Below are 21,342 nucleotides of genomic sequence, written 5' to 3'. Positions count from 1 at the left end.
GCACCGCGCTCAAACAGTTCCGCGTGTTGTAGCCCCCGCGCTGGAGCCGCGTGTTGGGAAGTGCGGGGTCAGACCGCGGCTTCTGGAGCGGGAAGGAGCTCCTCGTCTGCTCTACGAGTGGAATGGAGAGCGCTCCCTTGGGCTGGGGACTGGAGCAGGAGGGAGGACCGCGTGAGGCGATGGTTCCGGGGCGGTTGTGTTTCCCAGCCGGGAGGCGCGCCGGCCGTGCCGGCTGGGGTGATGCAATGGTGGTGACAGAGGAGCGGCGGGTGAGGAGCGCCGGGACGGGCCGGGATGGGCACCGGGATGGGCACCGGGGTGGGACCCCAGCGGGCGGGACAGGGGCTGGCTGGGTGGTCACTGCCGCCCCCGTGAGCGGTGCGAGGCGCCGGGTGTGGAGGATCTCTGCCGGGCACGTTTTCTCCTTCCCTTGAGGTGATGCACTCGAGGCTTTTCCTCCATTCCCTGCGGGGCCGCCTCGCCAGAGGGTCAGGTGAAAGTGCCCTTTTCTCTGGGGAGGGCAGCGCGGTGTCCCGGGCACTGCAGAACGCATGGAAGGGCAGAGCTGGCCGGTGGCCGTGCCCGGGCAGGGCGGGGCAGCAGCGCTGCAGACGCCAGGCTCGGGGAGCGCGGGGATGAGGAGTCATTGTGGGCAGCAATTCTGGGCACGGCCGGTCCTTGCACGGGGGCTTTGCTCTCATACAGCTGCAGTACAGCCAGGATTCATGTGCTGGTCCGTCCTCATTCTTTGAATGGTCATGTTATCTGTCATCTCGGGAAATCGTCTTGCAGTTTTTTATTGTAATTCCGTGCATGAATTGAAGTTTGCCATGACTGGGAAGGTAGGTCTGCTGAGCGCCTCTCAAGGCCTGTTTCACATGATATCTCTGTGGATCCTCAGTTCTTATTTTCTACCTACTTTAATTTTTCTTTTTTTTTTATTTTGATTTGTTTTACAGGAGGAAAAACAGTTTTCAGGAATGTAAGTGCTTTTAGACTTAGTCTCACATTCTTTCATTTGCTCATGAAAGCGTGTTCTGGTCTGTTATCTCTGAAAGTCATAATGTACTTCCATGCAATGTTTGTCTTCTACACTTAGTGTGAAACCCTGTTTTTTTCATTCTCAGGTCTCTGACTTACCCAGTCAGACTGCAGAGAGTGAAAATAATCATAGATCTGTGATGGTCAGCCAGTTGGAAAGGGAGAAAGATGCAGTAGTTTTCTGATACCTTTGCCAAGGATTATTTTTGAGCTTTGTCTCATAGCAATTTAATATTTTGGAATGGACACAGGAGCAGTACTCATTATAAGTTCCCTGCATTTCATAGGTAGAAAAAGCACACATATCTTGGCTTTCAAGTTCACACTGGCTCATTCTAGACTCTGGTCCTAAATATCCTAATACTTCATTCTTCAATTCCCACCATTTTTTTCCTTCAGATCTGTTTGCCCAGGGTGTGTAATCTGTCTAGGACTGTTAATTTTTATAATACCAATAAGAAAGCAAGGAAAAAAATCCTGATAAATAGTAGAATATCCAGACTTTTTTTTTTCAGTGGTTCACAATTGCATTAATGAATTTCCAAAGGTAGAGACCTGTGTTCCACATCACTTAATTCCTGGCTTGGATTCCACTAGGAAATAGGGGCAGTGCTGAGGTAAATAGAGATAACCTTTAGGCAGCAGTCCCTATGTTTTGCATTTTATAGTCACTATATCCTCATGTCTTGTTGCACCACTACTTTTGCTACTTCTTAATGAAGATGCACCTTCATTTGAGATTCTCTTTTCAGCTTAAATCCATAATATTCCAAACATTTTAAGGAGTCTGGTTTGCTGCTTTCCAGTATATGTGCCAAGTGTTAGCTGTTGTTTCAGCCCTTCTGAATGGAGGCAATCCATCAGTAAGACTGTACTGTAAGGAATTAAGTTAAAACAACAAGTCACAATTTGTTCTACACCGAAGAAGATTCTTATTTATGCCTTTATTATTTTGTGAAATTTGAAGCCTGTAAATATAAATGGCATGTTCCTACAGAAAGGGTGTGTGTTAATGTTCATAAACATTTTCTCATATGCATTTATTCTATACTTCAACACTTAAAATATTCTCCACTCATGAAGAAGAGGAAGGCAATATCTAAATAAAACTATGTAATTAAATTGCAGGAATGCATCAAAAAATTGTTTGATCTGCTTCAAATTAGGTTTTTTTAAAATCACACTTTAGAACTGCAAAAAGTCAAGTTATAAGGGATCAAATTGGGTTAAAAGCTTAAGTATTATTTTGTAATCTAAGTCTGGTAATCCAAGGGTTAACAGAGTAAACAAATTACTTTAACAAGTGGATGTATCCACTTCTCAGTTACTTTTTCAGGGTATTCTGCTGAAGCTGAAATGTGGGAATACTGCAGCTGGCTGGCAAACAAAGCTGGAATGATAGATGTGGTTTGGTAGCCACCTGGTTACCAAATCAACCTTCAAAGCTTGCTAGGCAGGTGAAAGCTTTTTACAGTAGCAGCTTAAATAAGCACTATGTACATATAGCCAAGGTTGTGATTAGACTGATTATTTTGTTGAAGGAAGGCTTTGAAATACTGCTGAACAGCTAATGCAGCTGTTACATTAGTGGGTTTTCATTTGGTTGGGTTTTTTGTTTGTTTTAATTCTGGGAAAAGGGAGCCAAAGGAACATGAATTTTTGCCAACACTCAGTCTGTGCTCCATGCACTGCAGTGGATCAGGAATTTTCTAAGGAGACTCTCCAGAGAGACAAGACCTTTGCAAGTCAGGAGTTTTTCACACGGGCACAGCATGGCAGAGCGTGCTTGGGCAGACTGCTGTGTTCTTAATCTCAGCCATCTCCTCATCTTAAACCATCTCCTGTTACTTCTCCTGCATAGTTCTGAGAAACACAGGCAAATTTATAGCTTACTGCTGACCCAAGGATTCTTTGGAAAGCAACATTTCTCACCAATGATCAATGTGTTTTGTAACTTGTGGAGGAAAACCATAAAGATGATGACTAAGCTTTGCTCTTGTGTATCTTTCTTTGGGCTGAAGTACTCTATTAAAAATGCTAAGACAAAATTCCATGTTGTAGTTATGGAAGTCTCATCATCCAGAATTTGACAGGGTATCAGTGCAGGAACATTAATCAGGAATCAGATAGCCTCTACCAGTTGTTTTGAGATGCTCTGAATTATATATACACATATTTAATTCTTTTTCTTTTGCCAGGAATTTGATTTTGAAAAGGTGTTCTAGTGTTAAATGTGTAGACAGACAACACAGACAGTAAGGTCTAAATTTACCTGGTGCTCTTGTCAGTCTCTGTCCATTTTTATGTGAAACTGAAGCTCACTGTGTAACGTCTCCACATTTATCAATTTGATATGAATAGAATGTTTTAGGGATCAGTATCGTTTTTTTTTTCTTATTCTGTTCACCTAATCTTGAAGACTTACACTAAAGAGTAAAACATACTACTGTTTGCCCTGCAGTTCTGTTTGTTGCTGCTGTTTTGAATCTCCAAGCCAAAGAGCTGGAAGAGGATAAATTCAGTTGAGTTGTACCTAAACAGATCTTTGTACAGTCTGGCAAAATGGCTGACAGCCCCAACTGTGATTTGAAGTCTCTGAGTCCACTTCAGCTGTTTGAAAGAGTGACTGAACAAGGAGAGAAAGTCAGAGCGCTGAAAGCAGGAAAAGCACCAAAGGTATTTGCATTTCACATTTTGAGCCCATTTTTTTTTCAGTTTAGGTGTGTCTTTGAGAGCTGAAGAATTTTATCATTCTGAGATCTATTTTGCATTGTAATGAGAAAAACCCTTGTTAAAAACTGTTCATGTCCATTTTGTGAACTGTTGAACTGTGGCATACCTGAAGCCAGGTAGTCACTGGCAAGACTGAAGTTTTTATTCTTGAAGAACAAGAACCCTAGACTTTGAAATCTGCTTCCTCCAGTTGCCATACCATGTGACAGGATCCAAGGCATTTATTTCTCAAGTAAATTTATGTCACTTGCATTCTTCCCTGGCTTTAGATAGTTCATGAAAATCTTTTTCTCCAGGCACTATTGTAGACATTATCAAATATGTCTTCCTGTAACTGTACTGACAGTTCCTTCTTAAACTCCCTTAAATAATTTAGTAATTTGCCATTTATTTCAGGTTCCCTATTGTGTCATCAGTATTTTGGCAAGGAAAGCTCAGTTTTAAAATGGGCTTTCTTAATGTATTGCCTGTGGGAGAGAGCCTTGAAAACTGGGAGTCAAATAAAGTGTTGTTCTATTTATTGCTTGCATGAGATTTTACAATAGCTTTATATTAGAGAAGTTATAACCATAACTTCTTGTTCTAGTGTATCTTCCAGTCTGTCAATGAATTGTAATGAATAAATTGTTTTAAGGTGAGCCACTAAAAGCATTGTAAAGTAAATTAGATAATAATTTATATTTTATTTATATACCTTTAGAAATTTATGGTAAAAGTGCTAAGCTTGTTATACCTCTGAAAGGCAAGCAAGCAATTTTTTCCTAGGCAGAAATTGAAAAGCAAGACAGAGGTGCTTTAGATCTCTTGCCAATGGTGATGATTTATATTCTAATGAATAAGTATTTGCTTTTCTTCTACGCTTGACATTGATGCTGAAAACATTTAAATAAAATATAGTTTAGGGTTTATTAATGATGCAATTCAGATCAAAGCATGGATGTGGGATTTTGAAAGGTTGGGACATTAATGTAATTGTCTATTTTAAGTACATTAAGGCAAACAGTTGTTTGGGTTTTTTCCTTTATTCAGGATGAAATTGATGCAGCAGTGAGGATGCTCTTATCATTAAAACTGTCATATAAAACAACAACAGGACAAGATTATCAGGCAGGCTTGCCTCCAAAAGATCTTGTATTAATAAACAATGGTACAACTAAAGAAGAGGATGAGGATTTAGTGGATCCCTGGAATGTGCAGACATCAAATGCTAAAGGCGTGGATTATGACAAGCTCATAGGTATAACTCTTCCTTCACTGCTACTAAGGAATTTATGTAAAGTGATCCTAATGACCACAGAAACAGCAAGGCATCATAACAAATCCAGATCAAAACATCATAGGTAACATTTAATTTATGTCTAATCTTAGCATTTCCATGTCTAAAGAATTTGCTGTAAGAGATGAAAATGTCCCAGGTGGAGATTTCCTATGAAAGACTTAAATACTTTGCAAGGAACCTTTAAGTTCAAAGTCTAAGTTTTACTGTGGTTTCTTTTTTTGTGTAAGGACTGTTATTAGAAATTACACTAATGAAGACACTGTGACTGAGTATTCAGTGACTGGCATGCAGAAGAGCATTTTCACCAGCCTGAAGGATTCTTCCTACCCACTCCTCACATCACTTATAGATTAAAGAGGGCAGGAATGGTCCAAAACTAATGCAGAAATCTGTTAAGTCTAGTAATTTCTTACAAAGGCACACTTACAGGCAGCCAAGTGCTGGCTGCAGTGAAGGAGTTGCAGCTCATTCAAAAACATGTAGTGTAATGGAGAATGTTTCAGATGGGGTTATTACAAAACTTGCAAAGTTTTGTAGTTTAGGAAACAGAGGTCAAGGTAATTTCCTTATTGGTTTTACAGTTTGCTGTTTTAATAACTTGTTTGAGTCTAGCATAGAAACAAATGAGAGAACTATTCATTAATTTCTCTGTTTTTCCTTTTTTATTATTGTCAATCTTCAATTCATGTTTAGTACCTCAGTTTACATTGCTGAGGTCTGCTTAGTAGTTTTTGCTCACAGTAGAGCATACACCCTTATGTTGCAGTAATCATATTTGCTTTTGGGACAGTTGCTTGTGTCAGCATTATTTTAATTCTTTGTGATGTTACTGAGAGATTGTGTCAAATGTATGCACACATTAGCTGAGTCTGCAGGAAGTAACAGGAGAGAGAAAATGGGAAAGGGAGAAGTGTGCAAAGAAAAATATAGGTCAGGGTGAGAGAAGGAAAAATATATATTTATTAGAATCTGGAAATGGAAAAGATCTCTCATAATCTTGTTACTTGCATAAGAGTTACAGAGAAGTGATTTGGGATTCTTTTTCTTGGACGGAGAGGTCCTGAGCATTTTAGAAAAGGAAGAATTGCACAATTGTGATGGCACAATCTCAGGATCTTCCTAAAAAGTACTTACCATAAATCAGTTCATGCCCTTTTTTTCTTGTAACTCTGTACATAAGACCTTTCATCTTCCTCAGAGTGTGGGTTAGCCTAACAGGTTTTTACTTCTTTACACTACTCTCAGATTAGTGAATTTGATAAATTAGTCATTTTGCTTGTTCTAAGTGCTGTGTTGGAAATGTTTCAGAGCAGAATGCTAGCCTAGCCACTTCAGGATATGAAGCAGTAGCTGGTTGTTATTGATAAGCTTCCTTCTTTTCCTTCCCTTTTTAAAAATAACAATTAAAGGTGTTGTTACATTGGATAGCTCCTACCCTAAGGGAAATTTTTGTGCCACTATAATCTGTTACTAGTGGTACCTGAGAAAATTGCCACTGTGCTTATGTTTAATCAAACACAGAAAAAATGAAAGCAGTGTGTGAATTGAAAGAGGTCTCCTTCTCAAATGCTTGTCCTAGATGTGCACTTAAGTGTATGGTGGCACAACAAAACAGCCTGAAGATATTCTGGGAAGAAGGGTTCTGTCAGCTAAGTACTAGATATGAACATCCCTAGAAATGTAATGATTGGGAATGATTTCCAGGATTATTTGCTTCAGATTGAGGTGAGGTGGACTGGCCTGTCCACCTCAATTCCACAATTCCTTCTTCTAGCCCTTCTTTAAGGTAGGATTGGCATTTGCATTCTTCCAGCCTCCAGGAGCCTCTCCCTGTTGTCATGACTGTTGAGAGATCATTGAGACTGGCCTGGTCACCAGAGTTACTGTGTGACAAATATTGGAGTATATATTTCTCTATGTAGTTATAACAGGGCAGTGGCAAGGAGGAAAAGTACACAATGAATTTTCAACAAATGCAAATATGCTGTGCATGAAGAACTGCAAAAATGGCAGTTCTCAGGACTTCTGCACAGTGAGTTGAAAGCTGTATTTTGGTAAAAGCTAGAAGACCAGTGATGAACAGCACACTGGGAATTTTTTTAAAGCTTGTTTAGGAGCAGAGACTTTGTCAGAAGCTGTTTGGACAGGCAGGTTCTTTGTGAGCAGACAGCCTAAGATGTTCTGAACATTCAAATAAGGGGAAATAGGTAGGGAAAAATTATCTGTATTTTAACAGAAAAGGTGAACATGGGCAAAGAAAAGGGAGTTGTGCAACCTGTAAATGTTTAATAAAGATCTTCAGGCATTTCCAGTGAAGTGTTCTATACCCCAGAGAGCTTTTCTAATCACTTTCTGTGACAATACACAAATATTTCTAGGGTAGCCAGTCCCAGTTAATCCAGGGCATTTTCATGTTTTCTTTTGATGTCAGATTAGCCTCTTGCCAGTTGCTGTTGATGTGCTGAATCATTTTCATGCTCATTTGGTCTCTTTTCAGCATTCTTTCAGATTATTATTTGCCATTTTGTGATGCATTTTGCATTTCATTAGTGCAATGCTGAATAATTCTAGTATTGAATAGAGCAGAATAGTAGCAAGCAGTAGATTATTAGACAGATTTTTTTCAAACAAATTTAAATTATAGAGCACTGGCCTGATTGTTAAAATTCCAAAATTACTGGGAATGGGGAAAATACTGCTATTTTACTCTATCACAGCCTTTCCTAAACCACCAAGTCATAAGTCTTAGTGATTGCCATGAAGAACATTATGCATTTCCTTTTCAAGCCTCTTGAGGGGAGCAGTGTCTGTAATCATATACATATTAAAGAAGAATTAAGTTTGCAGAAGAGTATTTGGGTTTGGTGATGTCATTTGAGTGAAAGCAAAAGATGTTGGCTGACAGCACAAAATTTGGACATCAAAAGAGAAACATTCAGAGCCTCTTTTTATTGTACATTTTTATTGTATGGCTTAGGCCAAGTTGGTGATCTGAATGTGTTTCTTGTGTTTTGCTTGGAATATCAATGCTTCTGCTGTAAGGAGACTGCAATTACAGTAATTTGTGGATGGAGAAATACTGCATGTTTTAGTGAGTTGAGCCTCCTAGCATAGAGATAATACTGGGGGTGACTGCTGGGTCTTCAGGCAAGAATCAGGAAAATTGACTTTGATTTTTTGACTTGAAGATGTCTTAGCCTGCATTGGTATGTTCTTGGTATTCCAACATCTGGTTGTAGCTATGCTGTGCTTATTTTAATTTTTTTTTAACATTTTATGATTATAGTTCGCTTTGGCAGCAGTAAAATTGACACAGATCTGATAAATCGAATAGAAAGAGCCATTGGGCAAAAACCTCACCACTTTCTACGTAGAGGAATCTTTTTTTCCCACAGGTGAGTTTTTTCTTTTATTAAACTTCAAAAGGTTCTGTTGGGCAGACTTCCTGCAAGAATTATTGGGAGAAGCCTGTAACTAGCAAAAACCATGTGCTTTTATGCCAAGGCAAACCAACTGTGCCATTTGAAATTAGCAACTCTTGCAGATTTTCCCTGGCAACACTTGAAACTCTTGATTGCGTGGGTTTGTGATGTGTCCTCAGGAACCCCAAACTGAAGAAATGTGCTCAGAGTGCAGGCTCATGTTGTCTCTCTGTCAGCAGCCAGAGGCAGTGGCCTGGCAGAGAACTCCAGGTGCCACTGTTGGTTTCAGCAGGGCTCCCATGCATCTGTTTGTGGTGCAGAAAGGGCTCAGGGAGTAATCCTAAGCATGAGCTTGCCAGTGACCTTCACAGTTTAATGCTAGCACACAGGGCCTTTTGGGCTGTGGCACCAGCAGCTTGCACAGAAGGGCCTGAGCATGGCTGAGGGCATGACCTCCACCAGAGTCAGCTAAGCTGCTTGGTTGAACCTGTTTGAGAACCTATCCCTGGCTGTTTTGCTAGGCTCTGGAGATTATTATCCAGTGAAGTAATTTTAAAAGCTGCACAATTTCAACATCAAATTTTCACTTTTGATTTAATTTTTCTTTGAGTTTTTTTCCCCCATGAAGACTGAAGGAGACCATGCTTTTCTTAAATTAACAAGAACTTTCTTATTTCTAGGACCTTTAACATACTGTAATTTATTTATCAATACTTTTGGCTTTAAAAACACTCAGATTTTGAATAAAGGCATTTTACTGTAGATATTTCTTGCTAAAGAGTTGTATCTTGTTTTCTCTGTTTTTTTCTCTAGAGATATGGACCAAGTACTTGATGCTTATGAAAACAAGAAGCCCTTTTACCTTTATACAGGCAGAGGGCCATCCTCTCAGGCAATGCATGTTGGTCATCTCATCCCATTTTTGTTCACAAAGTAAGCTGTTTCTACCAGTTGTATTCATCAAAGCATTTTTTTCAAAAGAAACATTAAATATGGCTTGTGAAACTGCCAAAATGATACATTGCAAAGAGATCTGATTATGTGAAGTGAATATTAATGAACTTAATTCAGTCTTACCTTTTCACTGAAATGATCACAATCCCTGCATCACCATAAAGCCCTTTTCCTTACTCTCTTAGCCATGTGGCACTCCTTAGAATTTCTACTGTCCCTAAAAACAGCTCTTCACCTAAATATAATTGCATATGCATACAAAGAAAAGAGCAGACCTCTCCACATACTGTTTAACTATATAAAAATATTTTAGCTGCGTGATTTACATCTTCATTTTAACTTAATTTAGGATAAAACGTGTCTGCTTCTATTAGGTGGCTTCAAGAAGTATTTGATGTTCCCTTGGTAATACAGTTAACTGATGATGAGAAATACCTTTGGAAGGACATGACAATTGAGAAGGCATATGAATATGCTAGAGAAAATGCAAAAGACATCATTGCATGTGGTTTTGACATCAATAAAACCTTTATATTTTCGGATTTAGACTATTTAGGGTAAGTATGAATTTCTTTTGAGCAGTATAGTGAAAAAAGTGTCTATATTTTCCATGTATTTTTCCTCTAACTTTGACTACACTTATAAATAAGTGTGTCTAAATTTGAAAGCTTCAGGACAAGTTTTGTAGTACTTGAAATGGAAGCATATTATTTTTTATACTATCTAACATTTTATATCTATTATTGTCATTCTCTGTATAACATATGAACAAGTACTTGTGTGTGCAATGTGTAAATGATGAAAAATATATTAAACCAACTGAAATGTAAAAATACCTAAACCACCAAGAAACTTCCTGATTGATTTGCTTAAGATGGTATCAAAATCTTTCAGATGTGTTTACAGTTTATTGGCTTTAACAGAAGGCATTGCAGCAACTTGTTTTGGTCAATTATTTTAATAATACAGCATTGAGTGAAGTTTAAAGAAGAATGTTTGTAGTGATTACTGGGGGAAGGGAAGAATAAATTAAACTTTCAAGGCATAAAATTCCTGTTTTTGAATGATTCTCTAATTATCATCTCAATGGGCCACAAAAAGTCTGAAACTGTGAGACTTAATCCAAGTTTTTTGATGTTCTCAGCTTTTGCAGTCAAAGTTTGTACATACACTCTCCTCCTCTTCTCATTTTATTTTTCCACTTTTTTTTTTCCTCACAGGACAAGTGCTGGATTCTACAAAAACATTGTCAAAGTTCAGAAGCATGTCACATTTAACCAAGTGAAAGGAATCTTTGGCTTCACAGACAGTGATTGCATTGGTAGGAAATTGTGCTAGTTACAAGAAACAATGCTTGCTTTCACTTTCACTTGAGCTATTTTAAATAAGAGTTCAAAGAGATTAGTGTGCCACTCATGAAACAGGCAGAAAAAGCAGGATTATGTTTCTAGGCAGATTCTGATGTTATTGATGTTCCTTCAGAATAGAACATACTTTACAATGAAATTTCTAGCATAACTTCTACCTTTTTGACTTAAGTAAGAACAAAGTACAAAACACAAACATTAAGGAGTCCAAAACAGAGAACGACTTTCTTATATTTTCTTTTTTATTTTGTTACAGTGATTGGAGCTATAGGCAATCTTACCTCCTAGAAAGTTCTATGCCAAATTTGTAAAGAAACTTGCCAGAAAAGGTTGCATTAATACACATAGGCATTTACATATATGAAAAAAGTTGGGTGCTGAATAGCCTAAATTATCAGGGTGCTGGGTAACTCAAGTCTCCCATATACTTCACTGCAATTGCAGTTTCTGTTACATGGCCAAGAGAAAAGATTCTGTGTAAAAATGACATTAAATCCTGGATGTTTCTGAGCATTATCATCATTCTTCATCCAATAATTAAGCCAGTGACAACTTTAGCCTTCACTGCAACCAAGGAACAGGTTTCCACTTGCTTTAGCAGTGCTCTGATAAAGGATGGTATTGTGATTATGACTTCATCACATATGTGTAAAAGTCCAGCACTTGCTGTCTGTTCCAATAGGATTTTGATCAGCTCCAGGTTGGCCACACTGGGATTAAGCCCTGTATGAAAAAGAAAACTGGGCAATCTGAGATGCTCCATGAGTATACAAAATGATTATAGCAGTGATTGAAGATCTTAGAGGGAAGCTTATGTGATGGCTGTAGCAATTCTCTCACAAAAAAAAATAAAAGAAAAGAAAAAAATGGAAAGCTTAGTCAGTTCTGTTCCTGGAAAGGGTAAATAGTTCAATGATCAAGAGATTATGCAGTGATGAACTACTTCTGAAGTCAGTGTGGTCCCAGCTTGTCTTTTCTATGTCAGTTGAAGGTTTGTTGACATTGCAGAAGGTAAAGGTGAAAAGGTTTCCTCAGATAAGGCAGCAGAGCTTGATAAAGATAGAGCTTGGTCTTCAGCTAAGTATTTGGATAATTCACTTGTGCATTTTACATATTGCAAAAAATTCTCTCTATTTATCACTGCTTCTGTTGATTGCTTAGCTTTTCCAAACATGTTTTTTAGGTAAGATCAGCTTTCCTGCTATCCAAGCTGCTCCATCCTTCAGTTCATCATTTCCACAGATATTCAATGGCAAGGAGAATATTCAGTGTCTTATCCCATGTGCTATTGACCAGGTAAGAAAATCATATTGCTTAACTTGTTTTTCCTGGATTTGGTTTTATATTGTTCCATTCAGGCTTCATGGTGGTGTCTCAAGGCATCTGTAAAACATTCCTGCAGGCACCTTTCTGGGGTAGAAACTGAAAGACCTAAAAGATGAAAAGATGAAGGCTTAACCCAGCAATCATGTATTCATCCAGTTTTGCATCTCTCTTGATCTCAACTCCATTCACACTGAGCTGACATCTAGGAAAGCAAGGACTGTAACATCTATACAAAAGCCCACTGACATGAGGGGAGGAAGAAACTTTTGGCCATCTCCATGGTAACTTGGACAAGATGGAATGAGCTCAACTTGCAGCACAAGAGATTTCTGTTGAACCATGGGGAAAAACCCTCTCTCAGTAAGAATAAAGAAGCACTGAAATAGTTTGCCAGAAAGGCTGCAGAACCTTAACAATTCAGATTTAGAGAACTGAAAGAACATCAGATTCAAATGAGAGTAATAGGGTCTTGTCTTTAAATAAGTGGTATTTCTAGGAATCACATCCTGCACTGTCTGAATCTTTGGCTATTTTAGTCACAGGGACAGACACTGGAAGATGATGTAATCAAATTAATCAGCCACAATATTATGAAGTAAAATTTCACTTTGGTTTAAGTCACGTCATTAGCACAGCACTGCCAGCTTGCTTGCTGATTTAGTTCAGATTCTCTGCTGGTTGTTCAAATGCTTTGGGAGAAAGCTTTCATCTTAGGCTGCATCCATCTCCAGGCATATTAAGCATAGTTTTAGCAACTATTTGAATTAATGTAAAATTTTGTAAATATGCCTATTACTTAAGGGAATCAGAGTGTACAACACTATGGAAAAGGAAAAAAAAAGGGGATTTTGTTTGTTGGTGTTCTGAATTAACTGGATTGAAAGTAGGTTCTGGAATATTTCATGGTTTGCTTTTTTCAGTTTTTGGTTTTTTGGCATCACTTCTTATGGCATGAATGAGTCAGCATCAATCAGAATTTATTTCAAATCACACTTTTCAACTTTATTCTGTGCTTTTATTGGTTGTTTTAGGATCCTTATTTTAGAATGACCCGCGATGTAGCACCAAGAATTGGACAGCCTAAACCAGCCTTACTCCACTCAGTCTTCTTCCCAGCCCTACAAGGAGCACAGACCAAAATGAGTGCTAGTGACCCAAACTCCTCCATCTTCCTCACTGATACACCCAAGCAAATCAAGACAAAGGTAAGGACCTGTGAAACCTGATAGAATGAAGCTTTGCAACAAAAAGGAGAGGTCATGGAGTCATAGAGTCATTTGGGTCAGGAAAGAGCCTTAAGATTGTGGAGTTCAACCATAAACCTATCCCTGCCAAGTCCACCACTGAGCCATGTCTACAGGTACCATATTGGTAGTGTAGTCTCCAGCTTCATCAGAAAGTGCTGCAGAGGTTGGCCCACAGCTCCACCTGACACTCCTTTGATTCCCCCTCAGCTGTCTGGCACTGCCTTCAGAGGTCCTTGTGGTTACAGTGACAGTTTTTAGTGTTTTCCTTGAACATGTGTGAATTGGGTTTTCCATACATTTCATGGCAAAGCATCTTCAGAAATTGACTGAGTTATGCAAATTTAGCTGAACTATCAAATATGATCTTTTGCCTTACCAGCTAGTCTGACAGTACAAATATTAGCTAGGATAGTGTACAAAACATGTTTGTTTTTCTGATACCTGGAAAGCAGTGGTGTAAGAATAAGAGCTGTGGAGGCTCGTGCTATTAAAATAAATATTATGTTGCATAGTTTTGCAATCTGACAGGCCATGATGTAAACCTAATACACAACTCTTTCTCTTGACTGCCTCTCCTTGCTGGGTGCACCAAACATTGCATGGTGTTAGTTACAACACAGGTGAGACCTTTCCTGCTGCTTGAGAATCTGTTGCTGCCAATTCACCAAGAAATCTGCTCACTCCAATTTCCAAATAAACATTATGATGAATTTCAACTCAGAAGGGGTATTTTCTTCTGAGTATGTTCCTAGTTTGTTTCTAAGTTCAAAGGAAGATTGCTTTTATCTGGTGTCAGATGATGTAGTTTTGCAAAAGTTCACCTGTGTTGTGGTATTTAAAGAAAATGAAAGTCAGTCCTTGGGAAGGAATTTGAAGGCATGAAACCAGGCATTAAATAAATGTTCAAACAAGAAGAAAACATGTTAATGTTTCTATTGGGCAGGCTTGGATTAATTCTCTTTGACAGCCACCCCAGAATGCTTCATTCTCTTGTAGAAACTGATTAAGCAGTGCTGTTTTGAAGAATTGGAATTCTTCATGTGTTTGGATTACAATAATTCCAGTTAACTTGCACAGTTACAGAGCTGCTTTAAAAAAAAAGCTGTAATTTCAGAATAGAGAATACATGGTTAATGGCAATACTGGTAACGTTCTTCCATGTTTTTTTCCTGGCAAGTAACTTGTGATCTGCAATGAGATCCACATTCATAAGTCCTAATTCTACTGTCTTTAAACTACTTGAAAAAATAAAAAAATAATTCTAGTACTTGGAATATAAAAGGCATAAAGGAGAATCTGAACATGACGTAAAGTGTTGAGTAATGGAGGACAAGCTGAGATTTATTTCAGCTTCTGAAGCCCATCAGAAACAAGTATTTTTGGAAATACAGCTTTAGAGAAAGACCAAATACTGTTATAGCAAATAAATAAAAAAAAATATTAGGAAAGGTGACTTCTGGTCATGAATGAAGGTTAAAAAGAAAATGCTACGCTGGACAAAAAAAATTACTGCTTACAGCATTTTTCAAATTATTGATGCATTGCTAATTAATGAGGTTCAAAACTTACAGAAGATAAAAAATTACTATGTATAGGGAATGGCTAAAAGAATTCTGAGTAATCTAATGAGATGAGTGACAGCATTTCAATAAACTCTTCTTATTGTACCTATCAGCAAATTACAACTCAGTTATTTGTTTTCCTATAAAGTGTTAGTTAGATTTTATGTCTACAGACATATTGAGGGATTCAGAGAAGTTCAGGGGGAAAAAGATCAGTGCATCACTATGGATGGGTCACTGAAACCCTCAGTTAATTAGTAAATGCCAGAATATGTAAAAAAATGAATTTGAGATTAGGAAAGGAATCATTTTGTGTTTCAACAAAAAATTGCTTTCACCTGACATTGTTGTTGGTGTTGTATTTATTTAATCCTTCTCTGTTTAGGAAGAACCACAAACTGTAGAGATAAAAGGCTTTGAAAAAATTTCACACAGGCTTGCAAAATCTAGTACTGAGGAAGGTCAGTGCAGAAGAGTATGTAAAAACTTCATTTTACAGCTATTCAGGCTGCCCTACAATATAAGAATAGATGTGTGTGGCAGATGGCAGTTCATTGCCTTAAAATATTCGTCAGTGCCTGATTTCTGATTGTAGTTCGTTGCCACAAGACTTCATCTGTAACTTGGTGGTTGGAGAGATTCAAAAAAGCACTAGACAGTCTATACAGATAATAGGAATGTTCATAAATTGTAAATATACAACAGCTCCTGGATACCAGAACTAAAAAAACCCTACTTCATATGCAAATGTGTCTCTTGGCAGGTTGATAACAGTATCTCAAAAGATACAGGAGCTAAATGGAAGCTCAGCATATGGTTAAGAAATTTTTTTTCCTCCTCTTAGCAATTTATTTTCTTTAAATTTGTGGGAAGATTAGCATCCTCAGAGAGTTCTACATATGTATAAATGCTCAAAATAGGCCAGTGGCTTCTGAATTTATTGGGAATGGGATTAGCAATTACATCTGTTCAGTAGTTCATCAGCCTATAGGAAACTATGCTTAAAAAGAGGGAGGCTGTCAGCAAATACTCCATTTTTAGACTGAACAATTGAGCATTGGTCTGATTTTAAGCATTCTAGACAGACTTTTGTAATGTTAACTTTGCTTTCTCATGTTTTTCTTTTCCACAAGAAGGGATAAGGTTATCTCAAGGATTTCTGCAGGATTTTCCATGCCTTCTTCATCTCTTCTAAAATTAATTTCTTGATAAAGTGAATATCTTAATTTTTGTTACATGAAGTACATTTTCTGTAAGCACAAATTCTATCCAACACCTTCAGCAAAAGGGACTTAAAACTTTTTTTCCTGGGTCTTGGGTAGATTATTTTTAATTTTCACTTATTTTTATTCTGATTATGCAGTCTGAGGAGTATGTGTACAGCCCTTTTTCCCTGCTGGGTTCTAATGACCTCCTTTTTTCAGTCCTGAGGCTCTGCTTTAACTTGTCCCACTCATTCCTCAGCTAATCCTAAGTAAAGAATTTGGAGGATCATGACACATCTCTGTTTGCAATGAAGTAATCCTGATTGTGGTGGGAATTACAGCAGGAGCTGCTGGTATTGTTTCAGATTAACAAGATGCTGATGTTGTTTCAGATTAGAAGCTTCTGGTGTTGTTTGAGATGAACAAACTGCTGGTGTTGTTTCAGATTAGAAGCTCTTGGTGTTATTTCATTTTCACAAGCTGCTGGTGTTGTTTCAGATTAACAAGCTCCTGTTGCTGTTTCAGATTAACAAGCACGCCTTCTCGGGAGGCAGGGACACCATTGAGGAGCACAGGAAGTACGGAGGCAACTGTGATGTTGACGTGTCCTTTATGTACCTGACTTTCTTCCTGGAAGATGATGACAGGCTCGAGCAGCTGAAGCAGGTGAGTAACCAAACTGCTCACAGGGTTATTCATTCCCTGCTCTGAGGACAAAGCTGTGCCTCAGCCCTCCACAGAGATGTAGCTCCATCCTCCTGAGGATCTTCTCCAGGAAGGTAATTTTGGTGTTATTCTCATGCCTTCCATCCCTTTCAAGTTTCAGTATTAGTATCTCAGTTTTTGTTTCTTTGCAGTGTTCTTTCTCACAGGCCAATCTGTCTCATTTAAAATAAAAAATCCCCAGTGTTTTCACAGGAATCTCCCACACTCTGTGGGACAGTATCTTCCCTACCTTTCAAATGAGGTCACCTTGGGATTGGTGTTGTTTTAATTGTATAATACACTCTGGATGTTCCTTATTGTAAAGTACCTAAACATTCTGCAAAACTACAAAAGCTCATGTCTAAAGCTTGCTGCTTTTTGGTTTTTTATCATCGTCAAAAGAAATGTAATAGCTCTGAGGAATTGATTCATTGATCCCAGGCGAAAACTGCTTCATATATGTTGCTTTTTCTTTAAGCCTGTCTGGCAGACTTCTGTCCCCAGGAGTGGTAGCAGGCCACTTCCCTTCCTTTCCTCACCAATAATAGGTGGTGTGTTTTCTCTGGAAGGCGGGAGCTGCAGTAGATAACACCCACGTCACATTGGTTTATCAGCTTTCTCCTGCTGGGAACAGCTGCAAGGAAATCAAGACCTGCAGATTCTTCTCCAGCCCTCTACTCCTTCCCACACAAGAGCAGGGTTGGATAGCTACTCTTTTCTGTGCTGTTGTAAATTCCTTATGGAAACCTGAAGCGCATTTGACTTAAAGAGATTTTTTTCATTGATCTCCATTCACTGCAGGAGTGTCAGCCTGATTGTGCTGCAGAGCACAAAGCCTGGCCCACAGCTTGCAGGAAACACTGCAGAGGTGCCTCAGAACCTGGGTAGAAAACATGAACTCACCCACTGTAGCAGCCTCAGTGCAGCTGCTTCACCTCTAGCACCAGAGGACACTTCCAGAGAAAGTAACATTGGTGTTTTTATAACAAACTAACAAGCAAAAAAATAACAGAATTCACAGAAGGACTAGATTGAAATAGATGTTAAAGATCATCGAGTCCAACCCAGCCCTAGCACCTCAACTAAACCATGGCACTGAGGGCCACATCCAGTCTTTTCTTAAACACATCCAGGGATGGTGACTCCGCCACCTCCCTGGGCAGACTATTCCAGTACTTTATCATCCTTTCTTTAAAAAACTTCTTCCTAATATCCAACCTATATTTCCCTTGATGCAGCTTGAGACTGTCCTCTTGTTCTGTCAGTTGCTGCCTAGTGAAAGAGACCAGCCCCAACCTGACTACAACTACCTTCCAGGAAGTTGCAGAGAGTGATAAGGTCACCTCTGAGTCTCCTTTTCTCCAGGCTAAACACCCCCATACAGACCTCAAACATCCTGACCTCAAACCACACCCTGAAATTGCAATTCCGTTCGTTCTTGTTAATGTATTTTACTCTTGATCAGTGAACATCAGCAGCATTTACACCTTGAGCAGGTGTTACAAATGGCTTGATGATGAGGGGAGGTAATCATATATACTGAACTGTCCCAGCCATGGTTGCTAAATGTGGCTGAACCAATAAACTTGGCCTGTGCTTCTAAGCTAAAGCATTTCAGTATTGAGCAATGGAATGGATTACCAACTGTGACTATGACTACAGTGTGAACATAGATTCTGAGTGTCTTTGCTATAAAAAGGATATTTTAATCACATCTAGTCTCTTACCAAATGCAATGAGAAGAAAATATGAGAATTTGTACCTATTATTATGGCTTAAACTGTTTATTTGAACTAGGATTCTGGGGAGGAAAATTGCAATTTCCTGCAAATAATTACAGGATTTCCTAGTTACACTAGTGAATGTAGTTTATTTAGTCCTTATAATAACTTGTCACATACAAAGTTGGCCAGCTACCTTAATGTTTTAACAGGCAACAAGCAACTCTACAAGTTTCATTTTCAGAGTGATACCAGATAATTTTCTAAGGCATGTACTTACTTTTAAGTAATCCAGATCTGTCTTTTAAAGAAATACTGATCACTGAGTCTTTTTGTGAATGTCACTATGTTCAGCAACCAACACTTTCTTGACAGGCCTACACCAGTGGGGAGTTGCTCACGGGGGAGCTGAAGAAGGTACTTATTGAAACAATGCAGCCCTTGGTAGCAGCTCATCAAGAGAGAAGGAAGCAGGTCACAGATGAAATTGTGAAGCAGTTCATGACTCCAAGGAAGCTGGCTTTTGAATTTTGAAGAAATGTGTATGTAACTTAGCACTTCATAATCCACAGCCAAGTAATTGTTGTCTTCTGTTGTGTGTCATCACTCCCTAGTTATGTACAGCCTGTAATCGGTGCTTTATAAATAATGAGTAAATTATCATGAACAGGAGAGTACAGAAAAAGTTTAAAATACAACTTGTATCTATTTAAAATCAGAATATGCAAGACAGAATTGATCCCTCTTGCAGAAAAGCATGTATGTCAGCCCAACATTGTATTTTAATGTATTTCATGTTGAAAATATAAATAAAATTTCCATTTGATGATAAAGGCTAACTTGGAAATTGCTTTAAATATGTTGGTAAGAGGTCATATCTCAAAAGTAATAAATAGTAGCTCCATTTTCTTTTGTACTCTGTACCTTGGTTTACTAGATTGTATGTCTTCTTGGGCTGCTGAGAACATGCTGCACACAAAAAAGTAGTGAATGTTACAAAGTGGGATCAGTACAGAAAGAGTGGACATCTGTGAGTTGAACACTGGAGAAAGAATATCAGACTTGTCTTGCTGTCACCTTCCTCTTTGACATTGGGCAAGTTGCAGAAATCTCACTGTACTTTTTTTCTGGAGCTTTTTACCTGAGTGCCTCTGGAAAGAGGAGGTCATCAGGAAGCTGTCAGGTCCTTCATATTCTCAGGTGGAAGATAGTATAGAAATGCAAATTTTAGTTTCTAAGTATAAATAACAAGTGTTAAATCATGATGTGAAAATTGAAGTCACACTGGACACAGGGATAGTTTTAGTACTGTCTGTTCCCTTTCACTGCACCAGGAGGTTTAAACTAGGGATATTTATTTTAGGATGTATGCCAGTGAGAAAATACACTTTGTTAAAATACCTCATGTAATATTTAATTATCTCCTTTCTTCAAAAGAACTTCAATGTCTTCACTATGATTCCTGGAAGAAAAATCCAAATTATAAGTTATTTGTTTTGATCTGAGCAGTGCTGAGTGCAAGCTGTTAGATCTGTCTTGTATAGAACAGAAAATTGCTAGCCCAGGTATAGTCTAGCAAAAATGATTTTATTTGATGTGGATAACCCAGATGGGTTAACCTGGTTATGTTTGTTCCAGGAGCCAAGGAAAAGGCAGAAGTGCAAGGCAAACCTAGGTATATTACACGAGTTTCAAACTTGTGCTGGAAATAGCAAGGCTTAGCTTTTGTCTTTTTCTTTACAGTTTATGTGAGCTGACATTTCTAATCTAATGCCATTGACTTCAGTGAATTAGTGAAAATGTTTCCCAGAGACTGTTTTCATAACCCACAGGCAAAACATCTCAGTGCCCGCAAGGGCTTAACAATGAGTAGAAAAACTTTTTTTTTTTTTTCTAGAAGTAGTGGAGCAATTCTTAGGGGGAAGAAGCAGCTGCTTAAATCCAGTAATAAATAAGCTAAGTCTTAATTACTTTGGACTTTAAGGATGACCTTCCTGTTCTTGCAGTCTGCTCTTTGTCTTCTTTAGCCATACATAAAAGATAAGCCTTAAATTGACTTTAAAAGTGCTTTTAGAGACTTATAATGAAAATATATTGTTTAAAATATATGCAGATTTGTTCTGCTAGATTTATTTCATTAGCTTAGAATTTATTTTGTTATTCACCAAAGGGAAATATGCTGTAGGAGAAACAGTGCTGTGTTCTATTCTAGATAAGCAGATGGATTATTTTATAACAATTGAAATATGTTTTGAAAGTTCTAGATAGGAAGGTGATAGGAAAAGTATTTGTTTACTGAACAGCCACTGTTTTCAAGTCCTCTGAGGAACTTGTACCAACATGCTTCTGAGATGGTACAGTTTCTCAGAGGAGCCTTGATGAATTCCTGACTCTATTGTAATTATGGTTTATGTCCCAGGAGTCATTTTAAAGGTCAAGACAAGGCAGCTTTCAAAAACACTCTGAAATGTTACCAGACATCGTTCATTACGTTTTCCTCAATTTGCTCATTTTGTCCATCTCACTGTAATAAAAATGTAGATAAAAGTCTACTTTTGTTTTACTTTTTTTTTAAGCCTTAAATTACTGTTGCTTTGGTTTTGACCTCTCTTCTTACCTTTTTATGTGTTGATTTGTCACCTGATATAGCTGGTCCTTGTTTGGAAGTGTTGGAACAGGGTGCCTTAGAGCCTCCTTCCAGATAGACTTCAGACTGCTCCCAGACTGATCCAGTAAAAGGTCAGTTGTCAGAGATGACCTGGTCCCCAGCCAAACTGGAT

General features: G+C 38.3%; 1 protein-coding gene across 2 annotated transcripts; it reads left to right on the top strand.

Annotated features, from left to right (window-relative positions):
• Nucleotides 1–218: 218 nt before the first annotated feature.
• Nucleotides 219–21,109, top strand: WARS1 (tryptophanyl-tRNA synthetase 1). 2 transcript variants are annotated; one of them, XM_030949849.1, is made up of 12 exons: nt 228–269; nt 960–982; nt 3,503–3,717; nt 4,804–5,011; nt 8,340–8,448; nt 9,289–9,408; nt 9,804–9,986; nt 10,650–10,750; nt 11,980–12,092; nt 13,154–13,327; nt 16,662–16,802; nt 18,938–21,109. In XM_030949849.1, the coding sequence occupies exons 3-12, from the start codon at nt 3,604–3,606 to the stop codon at nt 19,094–19,096; spliced, it is 1,422 nt and encodes a 473-aa protein (XP_030805709.1). In that variant the 5' UTR covers nt 228–269; nt 960–982; nt 3,503–3,603; the 3' UTR covers nt 19,097–21,109. The 2 variants fall into 2 exon arrangements, with proteins under 2 accessions (XP_030805710.1, XP_030805709.1); XM_030949850.1 differs by lacking the exon at nt 960–982 and having other exon boundaries at nt 219–269.
• The last annotated feature ends 233 nt before the right edge of the window (nt 21,110–21,342 follow it).

Source organism: Camarhynchus parvulus, chromosome 5 (assembly GCF_901933205.1).
Source record: "Camarhynchus parvulus chromosome 5, STF_HiC, whole genome shotgun sequence".
Classification (NCBI taxonomy): Eukaryota; Metazoa; Chordata; class Aves; order Passeriformes; family Thraupidae; genus Camarhynchus; species Camarhynchus parvulus.
Note: the sequence above shows the minus strand (reverse complement) of the source record. Positions and strands in the feature narration are given on the sequence as shown.